This window comes from Bactrocera dorsalis, chromosome 4 (genome assembly GCF_023373825.1).
Source record: "Bactrocera dorsalis isolate Fly_Bdor chromosome 4, ASM2337382v1, whole genome shotgun sequence".
Lineage (NCBI taxonomy): Eukaryota > Metazoa > Arthropoda > Insecta > Diptera > Tephritidae > Bactrocera > Bactrocera dorsalis.
Genome location: NC_064306.1, coordinates 33,230,658 through 33,249,561, shown reverse-complemented (window position 1 = coordinate 33,249,561; position 18,904 = coordinate 33,230,658). Strand labels below are relative to the sequence as shown.

Here is an 18,904-nt window from a genome sequence, read left to right as displayed (position 1 = left end):
GCGTCGAGGTGTGAACGCACGAAGTAAAAACAAACGGGAGAAACCAATAAGTGGCACAATGTGAATGGCGTTGCACTATCGAACACCTCACGAGACTTGCAAGTTGTGAGCTGCCTAGTGGCGGCAAGGGACAGAGATTGCGGCGAAATTGAGATGAAGCACGAAAAGCGCTTTATCACCATTTTCTCCGCACAATGTGCTATGAGCAAAATGAAAAGAAAATAGTTAAATATTGCAGCTACTAAATGTGCATTTCGCATTAACTGCGCATAAAATAAAATTCAGATTATTTTAACACAAATTTCTGTGAAACGAGTTGTAAAAGGTTACACTTTTGCAGGTTAAGTTACACAAAGAACAATTACTTAAATAAGTTCAGGATTTGCATCCACTTTCACCACTGTAAAAACCGATTCGATCGATCGTCGAATAGTAAGAGCTTCCCATAAAACACATTAGTAATTTGAGATTAGATTTAGTATATACTTATAAGAGCTTAATTTTAACGACCAACAGTAATACCACAACCCGAAGGAAAGTTAATTTTTTCATAGTTTTCATATACTTGCAGAATTTTTTCCAGCGGATAGTCTTTAGCCCTACTGTCGGAGGAACGGCTTGCTTACTAGATCTTAAGACACAGTGAGTATAAGGAATATTATTGCTGTAGCGGCGAAAGCATTTTACAAGTAATTTTAAAGTTAACGAGTTCACAGTTCTAAATCGGATTTACATAAATCCGGATGCTTACCGATTACGCTGAACCGACTGTAGTGAGAAAAGCGAGCTCAATTAACCTCATAACTGAGAGCTTTGATATGATGTCGTCTCTAAATGCTATGAACATTATGACCGATAAAACTTTTAGTTAACTGGGAAAAGAGGTACAACCTTAGGTAGGTATTCGTGCTAAAGATATACTATAGTACTTTGAATTATTAGTATTCCCTTTCGATAATTTGCCTACTCCATACATTACCAGATCTTTTTAGGAAAGTTTTGACAAGATATCTTCGCGAAATTTGTCTGAGACCAATGATGCAATCACCGAATAAATTGTTCAGATCGGATCACTATAGCAAGTAGCTGCTGTATACTTAACAATCCGAAGAACTTGTAAGGAAAACTTCTTCATTTGAAGAGATATCTTCATACAGGCTAGCATGGATTATTGCCAAAGGCAGTGATGTAATCTCTGAAGAAGTTGTTCTGATCGGATCACTATTCTTGTATGGAATCTTTTGTATTTGCGAAGGGTTTCTGTGCAGCTAAACTTCAGGTTTTTCTTATTATTTTTTGTTTTTAAGAAGTATAAGTGGGGAACAATTATTCCGTTTTATTTGGACTCCTGTAAAAACATAAATTTTCTACATTTTTGATAGCCTTTAGTTTAAAAGAAAATACTTATATCTCGTTTGGTTCAAATTCGGCGTCTTATAGAATGTACTTAAATATAAATGTCTATAGTATTAATAAATAATATTCCATTTCCTGTCTTAATAAAGGTGACGGTCTACCCTATAAGGCATTTCTTAGTAATAAAAATGAAGTACACATAACCTCAGCTGTTCTAGATTTGAAGACGGTACAAATGATTCCATTAATGGAATATATGTTCATGTAATACCGCAGGTCATGCAGTGTCATAATCGTCCCGTCAGATCAACAATTGGGCGTCTAGTGAAAAAATTTTAATCCACAGGCATAGTACAAAATGTTCCCGTGCCAGTCAGACAAAGATGTGCCCATAGTGTCGAGAATACTGCTGCCGCTAGCGCATCAATTGAGGAAAATCCAAATCAATCTCTCACACGTCGTTCTCGAGAGTTGGGCATCTCTGTGACGTGGTTGTGGCAAATTTTGCGAAACCTTAACCTACATCCTTACAAGCTCAAATTTACGCAAGAACTGAAGTAGCTTGACCACCAAAATGTTCATGAATTGGACTGAGTAACATCTTGAAAATGATCCGATCGAAAAATCGTGTTCAGCGATGAGGCTCATTTCTAGCTGAATGGCTGCGCCAATAAGCACAATATGCGTTATTTGTCAGGCAGCAATTTACACGTACTCCATGAGTCACCATTGCATAACGAAAAAATTACAGTTTGGTGCGGTTTATGGGCCGGCGTTGTCATTGTGCCGTACTACTTCCGTGATGATCAAAACCGAGACGTTACTGTAAATGGGAATCGCTACCGCTCAATGATAACCGAATATTTTGGCTCGAATTGGATGATATAGAATTGGACAATGTGTGGTTCAAACAGTACGGCATCACAAACCACACAGCGAATGTCAAAATCGATTTATTGAAAACCAAGTTTGGTGAACGTGTTATCTCACGAAATGGCCCAGTCAACTGGCCGCCTCGGTTGAGTGATTTCACGAAGGTAGACTATTTCTTGTAGGGTTACGTCACGTCTATGGCTTATGCCAACAAGTCAGAGACGATTGATGAACATCGTGCGAATATCGAACATGAAATTTCAGTATTATCGAGCAAGTGTGCCAGTGGAAGGCATGTAAAAGAAATCGAGTTTCATACTGATTACTTGTGTACCCAATTCAGCGTGAAGCACAACCTACTCAAAGACTCTGATACTTAGTTCCTAATCTTGCAAGTAAAATGGCGATTAGATTTATTCAACAAAAAAGGGCGACAATTTATTTAGTGGGTTGGTGTACAAGTGTGGTGAGTCGTGTTGGTGTTGTGATGTCATCGGCTGTGGTGTATTGAGCTGTGTCTTACTAGGATGCGCCAGTTTTTCCCGGATAGAGTGGGTGGATCCTTAACTCATTTAAACACATACATAAAGGTATCGAATGTACTTTCACAAGAATAAAGAAATTCATTGGGATAAGTATCAATTTTTTATTTTATTTAAAAACTTTTTTAGTACTCTTATTGAAAACTCCGATATATGTAAACATTGGTTTGGCAGTGTTTTAAATCCGAAAATTTCTTGATTGAATGAAGGTCTACGAGTATAATTTAATAGGAATAAGAGCACAGAAGAACTTGGGCTAAGTTCTATTCTAAGTATTACTGTAATTTTGAAGACCACAATATTCTTTTTTTTATATAATTAAAGAGGTAACTTACAGATTAGTTACTAGTAAATAAAAATTAAAAAACTAAACTGCTCTACAATAAAAACTCTGACTTGGAATAGAAAATTATGGCAAATTATATAGAAATAGTTGGAACACACACTAATTTCCGTGAAGGAAAAATGCCAGCCAGCTTCTTTATCTTCCAAAGCTATGTTAATATTTAAATAAAGAGCTCAGTCTAACAACACAGCACTGGCAAAGAACTACAACTTCAAGGCTGATATTTGGAATGAAATTTTACTACTTGTAAAAATTTCCACACTTGCAACGACCGACTTGATAATTATTCTCTGTTTGCCTTTGCTGTATGCGCGGAACACGAGCACACGCGCATAATTAAAAAAAAAAAAACGAAAAATAGCAACACTAAGAAATATACATATATGCAGATGCATGTATGTGGTATATGTTATAATTGCATACATGGAGGTAAGCTCATTTGTAGGAGTCTCTGCACTACACTTGCGAATGTGCCTTATCTCTTTGTGGGAAAACCTCGCCGCTTGAAGTCTTCACCTTTATCGTCTCCTCCTCACCGCTTCTTACTCGTTTAACAACTGAGCAGCACTGTTCAGCTTTCAGCGTATAAATTTGTCATTCTCCTTGCTGCCGTCGTTCTTTCACGCCTTGCTAGTGTCTTTCTTTGCCACACCGCCAATCTGTGGCAGTAGTGAAAAACCATTTGCTTATTGCATTTGCAACGTCTGCTTTAATTTCGACACTCCCTTAGCGTTTTTTGCCTGCTTCTTCTTCATCTGCACTTTGCTGCGGCTTTTGCAACTCGTCAATCAGCTTTGGTACGTTCGTTTGCATCCGTGTTGCAACAAAATGCGCTCCCTCAAATTGCCACCTACAATAAAAAGTCAAAAGTGGCTCGCCGTACAACAAAAAGAGCAGCAGCTGCTGCAGCAGTTTCACTTTCATTTGGGCGCGATAAGTCTTCGACGTCTCTTCGCAAGGTGCCTATACATATGTAGACAAAAAGGCATGTGTGTCAGTATGTATGTGTGCGCAAAGTGCAGGCTGCGGCTTTTGACTGCAGCTCATCTGCTCACTGTCGCAGCGCATAAAAATCGAAAGTTTCTCTCGCATGTTTTTGCCCTTTGCACCTTTTGTTGCAGCTTTTATTGCGACGGCGGACGTGATTTTAACTTCTTTCGACACGGTGTCCTTGCAGCAACTTTTCCGGATCTTCATTACTTATATAATTTTTTCATACGCACATACATATGTATATATGTATATATATATATATATATAATATATATTTATAAATTTTGTTTGTTTGGCCTCCGCTCACAAATTGTAGTTTATGTTTTTGTTGTAACTCATTTCAGAGTTAACGAGATTGCAACATCCGCAAATTGCACATAAGAACTGGCACATGTGTGTTACACATGCAAAAAAATGTTCTCATGTAACGGTATACGACAAAGGATAGATAATAAGTGTTATAAATATAGGGTGTTCTTTTGGATATATCGGTTCCAAGAAGATATAAAACGCATATAATTTAAAGCAATAGCCAAGAATTTGCCTTTCTTATAAAGATAAGGTCTTGCCGTTATGTTTTGAAAATTCTTTACCAACCACTCAGCTGGCTGGAATAAATTCCAGCCGTTGAGTTAGATTTTCAATTTTCTGAAGAAAATGGGACCCCTGTGCCAGCATTAACACGCCGAATAATCTCTTCCAAAGCGTCCGTCACCTAGGTCAAGACCATTAAGATTGGTTGCGTTAACAAGTAACCACACATAACTCCTCAAAAAATAGTCCAGCGATGATAAATCGCACGATCTCTGAGGCCGCACCCACGACGCGAGGTAATTCGCTAGCCAAAAGATCGATTTGTTAGTTGCATGGCATGAAAATTGTTATTCTCAGAAACTTTTTTTTTATTTTTATTAAAAAAATACCACATTTCAAATCACTATATTTAATGTAGATCTAATTGAGATAATCAAAGTTTTCCGCAGAAATTTTTAAAGTTTGAAAAGTGAACTTTCTGAATATGTGATGGTTATTTTTGAGAAATGAAAATTAGTTAGAGAAATTTTAGTTTGAAAAAAACGAAAATTCCTATGTAAAATGTATGGGAACCTAAAAAAAATTAGCGATCCCTTAGAGTTGAGCTACAGCGCCTGGCTTGAGGGAGGATTTTTTGTTTGTCAATCACTAACATTTGAGGGGGTAAGAGTTGAAAAAAAAATTCCAAAATTTTTTTTTTAAGCACTCTAATGGATATGGACTAATGACTCCCTCTTAACTGTGGCTTGTGGATTATTATCATTTCAAATGCGACAAATTTGTTTATTAACGTACCAATTCAACCAATAATGAGCTTGATCCCTGAACAATTTTTTTTGGTGAAAACCGGAATTGATGATTAACTCGTTTTGGAAGTAAAGTTCCATTATTTGTAGACGTTGCTCCGTAGGTAAGGATGTTCATTACGAAATGACAAGCTGTACAGAGTTAAAATCACATATAAATCCAGTAACAGCTGTTAAAAATACCAATTCAAAAAAAAAGTATTGCCTTATCAAAAACTTCACCTCCAAAAACACACCCTGTATGTACATACATATGTGTAAAATATTACATGAGAATGATAAGGTATTAGTCCGAGGGAAGTTGTGCGATTCCTTAAGTTCCCAACCCAGTTAATATCCAATAAAATGTTTTCGTTTCTTGTTAAAATATGTGACATATTTTACATCACGTCGCACTAAGTCACATCATATCATATCACATCGCGTCACCTCACAATGTACAACGTCACATCACAACACAACAAATCAAATCAACATTGTTTATATCTTGTTTCTCTTTAAAACAAGACGCATTTATTCCATGACGTTACGTCATTTTGCATCACATCACATCATATAATAACACATCAAATTCATCCCATGTTATATCAAGTTTTTTTAAATAAAAGAAAACCACAGAAAGCTCAAATTTGTTGGGAAATATTTATTATGAGGATGGAGTCATGTGTAGAAGTTCACGCAAGTGAGGAAAGTTCTCTGATCGCCATTCACTTGGGAGTGGCCAGAAACGATTCTTTTACATATGACTCAAGCAGCTCACGACTTCCGGTCTTTGACCAAGTATCCTCTGGGTAGCCTAAGAACATCCGTTTGAAGGCGAGCTAAAGTGAGAAGGCGAAAAATCCCCTGCATAGGGTTGTGCGCTGGGTTTGGGACCCGCCACGTAAAAACCACCCCCAATGAAAAGAAAAAAACAGCCTCGGACGAGAGACCCCCCTTTTGATGACGACCACGGCAAACGAAATAAGGACTATGATTTGAGGGCATGCACCTGGAATGTCCGGTCCCTTAATTGGGAAGGTGCCGCTGCCCAGCTGGTAGATGTCCTCGTAAAGATAAAGGCTGACATCACCGCCGTCCAAGAAATGCGATGGACGGGACAAGGACAGAGACGAGTAGGTCCTTGTGACATTTACTACAGTGGCCATATAAAGGAGCGCAAGTTTGGTGTTGGATTCGTGGTGGGAGAGAGACTCCGTCGCCGAGTACTATCATTCACTCCGGAGAATGAACGTCTAGCCACAATCCGCATCAAAGCGAGGTTCTTCAACATATCGCTGATTTGCGCCCACGCCCCGACGGAAGAGAAGGACGATGTGACCAAAGATGCTTTTTATGAGTGCTTGGAGCGCACTTATGAGAGATGCCCCCGCCACGATGTTAAAATCGTGCTTGGCGACTTCAACGCCAGGGTGGGCAAAGAAGGTATCTTTGGCACTACGGTCGGTAAATTCAGCCTCCACGAGGAAACATCCCCAAATGGGTTGAGGCTGATCGACTTCGCCGGGGCCCGAAATATGGTTATCTGTAGTACTAGATTCCAGCATAAGAAGATTCATCAAGCTACCTGGCTGTCTCCGGATCGAAAAACCACCAACCAGATCGATCATGTTGTGATAGACGGAAGACACGTCTCCAGTGTTTTAGATGTGCGTGCGCTCCGAGGTCCTAACATCGACTCGGACCACTATATTGTTGCAGCCAAAATTCGCACCCGCCTCTGTGCAGCAAAAAACGCACGCCAACAAACACAAGGAAGGTTCGACGTCGATAAGCTGCAATCACAACAGACAGCCGAAAGATTTTCTACTCGGCTTGCACTCCTGCTCTCTGAGAGCACTCGTCAACAACTCGGTGTAAGGGAACTGTGGGACGGCATTTCAAACTCCTTACGTACAGCTGCAATCGAAACCATTGGTTTTCGGAAAGTGCAAAAGAACAGCTGGTACGACGAGGAGTGCCGTGTCGCAGCGGAGAGAAAACAGGCTGCCTACCTCGCAACGTTACGATCGACCACAACACGTGCGGGATGGGATAGATACCGAGAGTTGAAGAGGGAAGCGAGACGCATTTGCAGACAGAAGAAGAAAGAGGCCGAAATGCGTGAGTACAAACAGCTTGATAAGCTGGCCGACAGGGGTAATGCTTGAAAAATCTATGAAAAAATGCGGCGGCTTACAGAAGGTTTCAAGACCGGAGCATACTCTTGTAGAACCCCCAAAGGTGATCTAGTTACCGATGCCCAGAGCATACTTAGATTATGGAGGGAACACTTCTCCAGCCTGCTGAATGGCAGTGAACACATAACACCAGGAGAAGGCGAACCCGATACCCCAATCGATGACGATGGAGCAGACGTTCCATTACCCGGCCATGAAGAAGTTCGAATAGCAATTGCCCGCCTGAAGAACAACAAGGCAGCAGGGGCCGACGGATTGCCGGCCGAGCTATTCAAACACGGCGGCGAAGAGCTGATAAGGAGCATGCATCAGCTTCTTTGTAAAATATGGTCGGACGAAAGCATGCCCAACGATTGGAATCTAAGTGTGCTCTGCCCAATCCATAAAAAAGGAGACCCCACAATCTGCGCCAACTACCGTGGGATTAGCCTCCTCAACATTGCATATAAGGTTCTATCGAGCGTATTGTGTGAAAGATTAAAGCCCACCGTCAACAAACTGATTGGACCTTATCAGTGTGGCTTCAGACCTGGTAAATCAACAACCGACCAGATATTCACCATGCGCCAAATCTTGGAAAAGACCCGTGAAAGGAGAATCGACACTCACCACCTATTCGTCGATTTCAAAGCTGCTTTCGACAGCACGAAAAGGAGCTGCCTTTATGCCGCGATGTCTGAATTTGGTATCCCCGCAAAACTAATACGGCTATGTAAGCTGACGTTGAGCAACACCAAAGCTCCGTCAGAATCGGGAAGGACCTCTTCGAGCCGTTCGATACCAAACGAGGTTTCAGACAAGGCGACTCCCTATCGTGCGACTTCTTCAATCTGCTGCTGGAGAAAATTATTCGAGCTGCAGAACTGAATCGAGCAGGTACAATCTTTTATAAGAGTGTACAGCTGCTGGCGTATGCCGATGATATTGATATCATCGGTCTTAACACCCGCGCCGTTAGTTCTGCTTTCTCCAGACTGAACAAGGAAGCAACGCAAATGGGTCTGGCAGTGAACGAGGGCAAGACGAAATATCTCCTGTCATCAAACAAACAGTCGTCGCACTCGCGACTTGGCCCCCACGTCACTGTTGACAGTCATAACTTTGAAGTTGTAGATAATTTCGTCTATTTAGGAACCAGCGTTAACACCACCAACAATGTCAGCCCTGAAATCCAACGCAGGATTACTCTTGCCAACAGGTGCTACTTCGGACTGAGTAGGCAATTGAAAAGTAAAGTCCTCTCTCGACGAACAAAAGCCAAACTCTATAAGACGCTCATAATTCCCGTCCTGCTATATGGTGCAGAGGCTTGGACGATGACAACAACCGATGAGTCGACGTTGCGAGTTTTCGAGAGAAAAGTTCTGCGAAAGATTTATGGTCCTTTGCGCGTTGGCCACGGCGAATATCGCATTCGATGGAACGATGAGCTGTACGAGATATACGACGACATTGACATAGTTCAGCGAATTAAAAGACAGCGGCTACGCTGGCTAGGTCATGTTGTCCGGATGGATGAAAACACTCCAGCTCTGAAAGTATTCGACGCAGTACCCGCCGCGGGAAGCAGAGGAAGAGGAAGACCTCCACTCCGTTGGAAGGACCAAGTGGAGAAGGACCTGGCCTCGCTTGGAATATCCAATTGGCGCCACGTAGCGAAGAGAAGAAACGACTGGCGCGCTGTTGTTGACTCGGCTATAATCGCGTAAGCGGTGTCTACGCCAGTAAAGAAGAAGAATATTTTATTATCAATCGAAAGAACATTTTTTGTCATTTATTTTCTGAAAATTATTTCTTTCAAATTTTCGCGTCTCAGATAGTCCATTGAGTCCGATTTTCGATGACTCGTTTGAACATTTCTACTTGTAACTGACGAATGACACGCGTGATGTTTTGCTCCAAGTTCTGAATCGGAGCGATATTGGCCTCATAAACTTCAGATTTTACATATCTACTCACCGAAGAGTTCTCTCAATAAATCCTTTGATTGATGTGATGTGTGGGAAATGCCGATATCTTGTTGAAACCAAATGTCACCGTGATCACGAGATACAATTTCAGCCAGCAAATAGTCATTTATTATCGTGCAATAACAGTAGCCATTGTCGGTTACATTCTTACCGGCATCATTTTTGAAGAAATATGTTATGAGAAATAGGATGAAATGGCAACTCTTGAATTTTTTCAGGTTGCTCTTTGTCTAAAATGCGGCAATATTGCTTACTTACATACCCATTGAGGCAGAAATAGACATCATCGCTGAACAAAATTGAGCTCGAAAACATGGGATCTTTTTGGAACTTTTCAAGAGCCCAAGACTAAAAAAAATATGTAAATAATTTTGATACTTATATGCAACAGAGAGTACACAAATTTAAAGGCGCTTATCTATGGTTTGTCGATTTACCGAAAATATTCACCATTTGCCACAATTTTTCAAGTGTGTCCCATTATGAATCCTCAGAGCAATATGCATTCCAAGTAATGAACTCAGTTCGCAAGTTTATGCTGCTAAATGCATAATAATGCAACATCCGCAAATTATTTAAATGACTCGCGATAAATGCCAAATTTGTCGAAAATAAAGTCATTCGCGATTTCCTGTGAAATAGATGTGTGAATCATAATACAGGCTGCATAGACGTTCATATGTTGAAACATGTAAGTATGTACATATATGTATAAGTGTTAAATTTGAAAACCTCTTACTCATGGTAAACTGAACTGCACGAAATATAAAAGCGCTACAAGCAGCACTCATAAGAGCCCAACATCAGATGAAACATAAGGAAATTAATAAAAACGGAAATGACTGCCGCTGATTTTTTGATAGCAATGAAAACAGCAAAATGAAAACGAAACATGAATAATAAAGTTTTACACAAATCAATGATAAACGCTAAACCAAAACTAAAAGGATGAATAATTTTATTTCAAATGATTCATTTATGTAAAAGTTCACGTAAGTGAGGAAATGGCCAGAAACGATTATTTTACATATGGCTCAACGCTTCCGGTCCTAGACCAAATATTCTCTGATTAGTCAAAGAACATCTGTTTGAAGGCGAGCCAAAGTGAGAAGGCGAACCATCCCTCCCAAGGGTTGTGCGCTTGGTTTGGATCCGCCACATAAAAAACGCCCCCAATAAAAAGTAATCAACAGCCTCGGATGAGAGACCCCCTTTTTATGACGACCATGGCAAACATATTACAGTGGTGTGGGATTGGTGGTGGGAGAGAGACTCTATTGCCCAGTTCGGGCGTTCACCTCTGTGAATGAACGTCTAGCTAAATCCGCATCAAAACAAAGTTTTTCAACATTTCGCTGATTTGCGTCCACGTCCCACGACGAAAAAGAAGGACGATGACTAAATATATCTTATATGAGCGCTTGGAACGCACCTATGCCTATGTTAGGGATTTTAAGACCAGAATGGGAAACGAAAGGTATCTTTGGCACAACGGTCGGTTCAGTCACAAATTAGATTCACCATGCGCCAAAGAGCTGCAGAACTAAATAGAGAAAGTACCATCTTCCAAAAATCTTTACAGACGCAGGCGTTGATCGGGGATCTTGGATCTGGCTGGTTGGACTAATTTAGGTTCAAACTTATATTTTCTTTGGTTACTCGCTCCAAAATTATTTTGAGGAACTATTATAGCGAATTATTTTTCAGGAATAATTTTTTTGATATTATTTAATTCCATATATGAATGTTAAGATAATAAATCGACCAAAGACCTATATTGTGGTTCTGAATTTTATTAGCCGGGGGATGGGAGAGTACAGTTAATGGTCATTAAAGGGGGGATTAGAAATACTAACTGCATGACTGTACTGAAAGTATATACAATAAATAGTGTGACTAGCAAATCATTTAATCGAAAATTGAAAAAAATTGACGAAAATTAACCAATGATGACGTCAATATCATTCATTATTACAAAATATATTTATCGCAACTCACAAGAGGCCAGGGATATGAGTAATAATAAAGTTACACGTAAAAAATACACAAATATGACGAATAAAAAATATACAAAGAAAGAAGAAGCGCCTCTAAAGCAAATATTAAATCACATGACCGCGAAGAGAAGAAGGAAGTAACACAGTGGCAATAGCACAGCCGGCAATATTTAGGCAACATAAGAAGGCATTGCATAGCAAGGCGGTGTACCAACCAGTTTCTGGTGGCAAGTAGCTATGTTGCAAGGTCCGCCCGGTGTGCTGGTTGCAACAAGGTGTGCGAAACGTAGCACGTTGCCAGTGACTAAAAGCACTATACCAGCAGCCGGTCAGCTGAGCTGAATAGTGACCACAAAATTTAATAACTTCCAGCGATGGTGGTCAACTTCATTTTCATTTCCAGTTGAAGTAACAGCACCTACAGCTGCAGCCACAGCCACAACGCTACACCGTAATAACGTGCAACACAAAATCTACAGCGGCTGCCGACTGCTGAAAGTGACCGCAACAAAAAAGTGACTACAACAAATTTTACCACAAACGTTTTGTGCAGCAACCGATAAGCCAGCCAACAGCCGACGGTTGGTGCAACTTGAAATTTTTGTAATGTCGCAAGCGAAAAATGCAATTACGAACGAAAATGAGCAGACGGCCGCACGAAGATGATTATATAACAAAAGAAATATGCCTGCCACATTGACAAATGCCACGTGCGGGGATAGGTAGTAGCAGCGGCAACTGGTTTTAGATACTCTTTTGAACATTTTTTTCGGCATGAGAAAAGGACGAACCAAAAAGTGACTCAGAAATGAAAACGACAACAAAAAATATGCAATAACACACGATGCTACACTTGCAACATCCGCTTGAACATTATTAAAAGTCACTTAAATGCAGCCGCAGGCTATGGATCGAAAGGAAAAGTGATCCGGAATACAGTGGAAAGAGCAGACGTGAAATGATCACAGCTGTATACGTAGAATGATGCGCAAGCCACAGAAGTAAGGTGCTAAGGTGAGGTGCAACCACAGAAATAACATGTTGCAGACCCTCGTGACAATCGAGCGTGTAAAAACCACAATACAGATGCTACAAACCTGTTATCAACACTCCACCGTTACACTTGGCGGCGAAAATGAGAGCAAGAGAGAGCGAGTAAGTGAGAGCTCAAGTATCTCTATGAAACTTGACTACGTTGAAACGCAAACGAAAGTGAAACTACTCACTGTGCACCTATGAGAAACCCAAAAAATTAAAAAAAGAAAATATAAAAAGCCCAGTAAACAATGCAAACTTGTTTCTCAACAAACCGTTAATCGGCGGTGACTTAACCACGCGCCAACGAAAGAAGGCCTACAAAAGCGACTTCAAAAACAAACGTCACCGTTTGCCGGTTTTCTCAACCACTCTCTTTCTTCCCTCTTTCTCTTTCAGTATTTCTCATTTCGTGCGCTCACTTATCGCTCTTTCTTTCGCTCCCAATAATAACTCATTTTAAGCTTGCTTGTCTCACTTCCCGCATGCTGACTAGCAATTTTGTGTTACAGCGCATGCGTGCGCACTGTCCGTCGGTGAGACATGTAAATTGCGAGAAATTTGCATGTTACGAGACCAGCGAGTCAACGAAGTGGAAAATATTTCACCTTTTCAGAGAAAAAATGTTGCAAAACTGGTTGTGATTGTGCGCTTACTCATCTCCACTTTGAGTTTGCTGCGGTCCAGCTAAAGCTATAGCCAGCGCCACTGCCAACGCTATTAACATCATTGACATTACTTGCATTTATGTATTAGCGTTTTTGCGGTTTCGTTTATTCGCTTAGCGTACACACTATTTGGTTATGCTGGCTCACGTCTCATGTTGTGCTGCCGCCACTGCTATGCGGAACGCCGCCTGTGGTGCACAGTGTAGCGAAAAAAGTAACTGAGCCAGAGAAAAATTATTTTTATGACACAACGAAGTATCGAGCACACTTCTCTAAACTGTTTGATATGGTGAAAGTAAGTTCCATAAAAATGTTATTGACTTATTCTAAATATAGAAAATTGTAATGCGACTTGCGAAAGATAGTTAAACGGATTTGATACGGCTTATACTAAGTTTAACTTCAAAAGAAGATTTTTATTTGACAACACTCATTAAACCAAGAGTTTTTTAATTATAAATTACAACAATATTCAGTGAAATATAGGTCAATAGGTCGACGTGTGGCGAAAACCGATTGAAGTAACTACTAGTTAAATACGGTGATGGATTCGTCTTATTGTGTGGATGTTTGTTTAATCGCTCGGAAACTTTATGTTCATAGATGAAATAATTGACAAAATTTCTAAATTTGTACATTCTCAAGAAGGTCCGTGGTAACCCGATTGAAAATCTATGGTCCTACCTCATACAATTAAAATAACTAGTAATCCAAGTGGAGGAACTTTTTCAATAGCCTTTTTTTTACAGTTCATGCGTCAAGCGTGTCATGTTATCTCTGTTCAGTATAGTTTGGCATTTCATAATGGAAAGACTTACGCCTGAACAATGTTTACAAATCGTTCAAATTTGTTACGAAAATTCACGTTCTGTATAAATGCATTTCGTGCGTCGCCATAAAGACGTTTGGAACGACTTGGCGCACTTTACGGCGAACGTCGCATCGACCTATGGGCTTTTGAAAAGTTTCACGAAAATTCGACGTTTTGTTCAGCGATAAGGGCTATAATAACCGACTACATAATGCCTGAAATTGAAGGTCGTTATATGTGGTTTCAACGAGACTGCTCCATTTGCTACACATGGCATTATTCAATAGATTTATGGAGAGAACACTTTGATAAACCAATAATATCATGTTTTGGACCGGTCGTTTGGCCACCAAGATCGTGTGATATTACACTGTTATACTCTTTCCTGTGGGATACGTACAGTCTAAGGTACATGCGGATAATATCGCTACGATTGAGGCCTTGGAGCAAAACATCACACATGTCAATCGCCAGTGACCAGTCGAAATGCTCTTGCGAATGATAATAAACTTTCCCTATTAGCTTTGAAGCTTTTTTGTATTTTCTTTAAAAATATAGGAAACCTCGAAATGAATAAAACTATATAATTTGGATACGTCTTTTAAATATTTGTTTGCAAGTTTATAGATTGGTCGAAAAAAAAGAAAGATAAGAAAACACCAGAAGCTCAGTTCGCTTGATACTTCATCAAATCCTGAAAACTAAATCAGGTTAAGATGTTCTCAAGTAGTCAAGTGGAAACGAAATTTTCGAAAAATTATCACCCAACCAATTAAAAGTAGTATCAGTGTCTCTGGGATTGATATAGTAGCACCATTTCGATATACTATGGTAAGACCTTACCTTGATATCACGTTCGATTGGCGACTTCAAACCATTTGGTGCTCTCACTGAATCTATTCATCTCCGTTATGCTATTTGTAGATAGACATTCAAGGTTTGGTATGATGGGTTCCAAAATTCAATGTCTGATTTGTAATAAATCTGAGCTGGGGGACCAGTAAGAAGTATGCTATGGAAGACTGGTTTTGAACTTGAGAAACTTTATAGAAAACGCTTGTTGCAAATGTCAGCAGGGAAGCTAGTATTTAGATCAATTTTTTCATAGAAAATTTAAAAAAAAACAAGTAAAATAATTAAAGTTATGATTTTCTTTTGGAGCTTAATTTCATCCAAGAGTTTTATAATTACATAGAGTACTACTGAAACAACAAAACTGTAGCATAAACTCCTACAAGAATACATTTAATGAAATCCAAAAAAGAACGTATAAGCGTTTTGTTATTTCCACAGTAGCTTATGTAATTATAAGACTATTAGATGACCTTCATGGTCCGTTCTTATTACTTTGGCTCGACTACTAGAATATGCTATGATGGCAGTTATCTCGTAACAATTTTTATATTTCGGATTTAAATTTTGTCCCACTGTTTCGTATTACAAGTCATTTTATCACTGGCTGTCTTTTGCTTCTCGACTCGCATTCGACTGACGAATGTACGGAACAAATGTGGACAACAACAGTAACAACATCAACCGGCAGTGGCTGCTGGTCAGCGATGGCGATGTCATTGTCATGAACGACGGGTGAGCGACAACGGCAGCTTGCGACCACAACCAGCACAAGCGCTCTGCAGCTCTCTCACACAACACACACGAGCTCACACATTTTTGAAGAGATAACTTGGTCGTTAGCGCATCAAAAATGAGGAACCGCAATGTATATACATATGAGCAGTTGATGTTGTTGCTGTTGTGACGGCTTAACTGAGTGACGAATGCGACTGAACGACGGTTTTTACCCCGCAACTGCGTGGTTAGCAGATTCGTAAGTGAAGCTTGGCAGAGACCGCGTCAGTCTTGTGGACTGTGTTTTGGTTGTGCGCTTTGCTTATTGATTTTGGTATTCAACGCAGCTTTCGTTACGACTTTTGTTGATATTTGTTGCTTCTTTTCATTTTTAACACTTTCAGTTTCTCTTGAGTTTCTTCTTCTTGCATCTCATCCTCATTTTTTGGGTTGGCTCGAAGCAAGTTGTCAGAGGTCGAGGGCGGAATTTCGCAACCGCATTCGGTGCGCTGTGCTGAGAAAACGTCACCGATTTCGACGCTTGTGAGATGCACTTTGTAAGGCCAACGCATACGGTAAGCAACAACAACACTGGCGCAAATATTTCGAGATCTTCTGTAACTAGACGTTGCCGCCGCTCAGCGCATGCGATCTGCAGCATTGATCGTCTCTGCCGTTGTTGTAGCCTTTGCTGTGTCTTTACCAGCCGCGACCCGCTACTGTTGACTTTGGCACTTTTCGGTTTTACAGGCGACTCGCTTGGCTTCTCTGGCTTATATTAGTAACTGATATCATCGCCTCGGCAACATTTTTAATTTGAAAGTGAAAAGCGACGGTCGTAGGCGCCTGAAACACGCTCACATAACGAGCTGAACGACGACAAAAATCGTATAGTTCGCGCAGTAGGTCGCTGGTGACGCGCGCTTCCTGGAAGCAATTACAATAGAAAAACGAAATAAACTGAAAATTATAATAAACTCGGAAAGTGTGCCAAGTTTTGGTGAACTGAAATTAATTTCTCAAATCAAACGAAAATATTTCAAGCCTAACATCACAGGAAGCACAAGTGATTGAGCTCCGTTCGTGTTGCGCGCATCCGTTTCCGTTATCGTTATCGTTATTGTTGTTGCCGTTGACGCCGCTGTCAACGTGTGCCACTCTGTTAACTCCTGTCGACTAGTTTGCCACGCGCTCGCGCTTCGCACCACAATCTAGATTTAGACGGAAGTTGTTAGTCCTTTCATAAATACCTAACATTGAAAAGGATACAACCACTACAGCGAAACAAAAGACAACACTGAGGATTACATCGAAAAATCTACACGTGCTAAATTCACCACAAATGGTAGGCTCAAAAACATACAAGTTTATTATATTTCCTTCATCACAAGGACATGCATGCATACAGAATATTTAGACAAATAGAAAAGTTGCCGCCGAAAATAAAAAATTATAAAATAATCACGAAAATCTCACCAAGGCAGGAAGTGCAAACATTTCTGCTTGTCAAAATGTACGAAATGGCAAATATACTTGTTAGAAATGGAAATCCTTGAAAGGATATGCTCGCGTCAATCAACTCATGGTGCACCACTCGTGCTTGTGTGTGTGTCAGTGTAAACGCGATATTTGCGTTTGTGTGTGGTTGTGTGTTATATTTTGGATTTGTGTTGACAGGAGAAATGTGGAAGAATTAACATTTTTTGTTGTACACAAATGCCTGGCATTTTTGTGTTAGTGATATTTATGCGCTGCAAGGTGGTGAAGAGGAAAATTAAAAACTGCATTATAGGCGGGGGGAAAAATTCAATAAATGAAGAATAATAAATAATATCAAAATAAATAATAAATTTAAAAAATTATACTTCGTCTTGAAATATTCAAATTTAATTTGAAATTTAATAAATAAATTAATTAGTAAATTCGTAGGCAGCGAAAAATATATAATTATTAGTTAGAGGGGGGATTTCCTTAAAACAAATAATTAAAATAAATCTAAGAAAAATAAAATAAAGTGAAATAAAATAAAATAAAATAATAGAAAGTGAAAAATAAAACAAATATAAATAAACTAAAATAAATATTAAATTAAATACAATGAAGTAAAATAAAATACAATATAATTAATAAAACAAAAAAAAGCAAAATTTTAACTAAAAAAAAATAAAACAATAAATAAAAAAATTTAAATTAAATAAAAATAAATAAATAAACTAATATGAAAATAAAAAATTAAATAAACTAAGATAAAAAATAAAAATAAAAAAAATAAAAAAATGAAAATAAATTAAAAAAATTAAAATAATATAAAATGAAATAAAAAATAATATGATGACTGGCGGGCTATTGTAAACTAAAAATGAATACTTTGAATAAAAAATTAAAAAAAAATAAATTTAAATTAAAATAATATAAAATGAAAAAAATAAATTAATTAATTAAAGCAAAAATTAAATAAATTTAAATAAAAAATAAAATACACCAAAGTAATGTAAAATTAATAATGATTTATAATTAAAAATAATTAAAATAAAATCAAAAATTAATAAAGTAAAAAAATAAAATGATAAAAATTCAATAAAAAAAATAAATATTAGGAAATAAACATAATAACATAATAATAAAAATTTAAGCTTTTAGTATTCATATAAAAATTTTGGAGAAAACTATTAAAATCTGATATGCTCAAAGTTCCTTAGAAATTTATATTGTTTTTTACATTTATAAATATTCTAAAAACTTTTACATTTTTTCATCTAACCACTTTTAAAGCTTCTTAAATAAAATTAATTTTCTTCTTAAAACGAAAATGAGAAAGAATAACTTCAAAAAAATATTTTTTATTATGATTTAAAATATTTAAGTAAATCCTCTTGTGGCGGATACATGTTAATGTTTTAAGGTTTTTTTGAATTTTAGAAACATTTTAGAAAATTATTGAAGGATAACAAAATTGCTTCCAAATAACAGTAATTTTTCAAAACCCTCTTTCCTAAATCCTGGCTCTCGCTTTGAATAAAAAATCATTTAAAAAATTTAAAATAGGGTATATTCTTATCTAGAGGCATGAATTGCAGATAATTTTTAACTTTCTTAACAACTGGCAATCAACATGTTAACATATCATTTTATATTAGCTATTAATTAACACTTCAAGATTAGAGAAAAAATATTTAAAATTTTAAAATTAGCAGATGATGAAGTGTAAGGTGCCAAAAGTTGTC

The 18,904-nt window shown here is 38.3% G+C and overlaps 1 protein-coding gene and 1 long non-coding RNA gene across 3 annotated transcripts in view; one reads left to right on the top strand and one right to left on the bottom strand.

The window, feature by feature from the left end:
• The window catches only part of LOC125778454 (uncharacterized), a 123,200-nt gene that overhangs the window by 69,216 nt on the left and 35,080 nt on the right, over positions 1 to 18,904 (bottom strand). The window lies entirely within an intron of this gene.
• LOC105233290 (trithorax group protein osa) overlaps positions 16,248 to 18,904 on the top strand; it is a 34,449-nt gene continuing 31,792 nt past the window's right edge. Inside the window, exon 1 of one of the 2 annotated variants that reach the window (XM_011215328.4) lies at positions 16,248 to 17,025. In XM_011215328.4, the coding sequence (XP_011213630.2) occupies positions 17,023 to 17,025 (3 nt within the window). In that variant the 5' untranslated portion in view covers positions 16,248 to 17,022. The remainder of the gene's footprint in view (positions 17,026 to 18,904) is intronic. The other variant, XM_011215329.4, reaches the window with a different exon arrangement.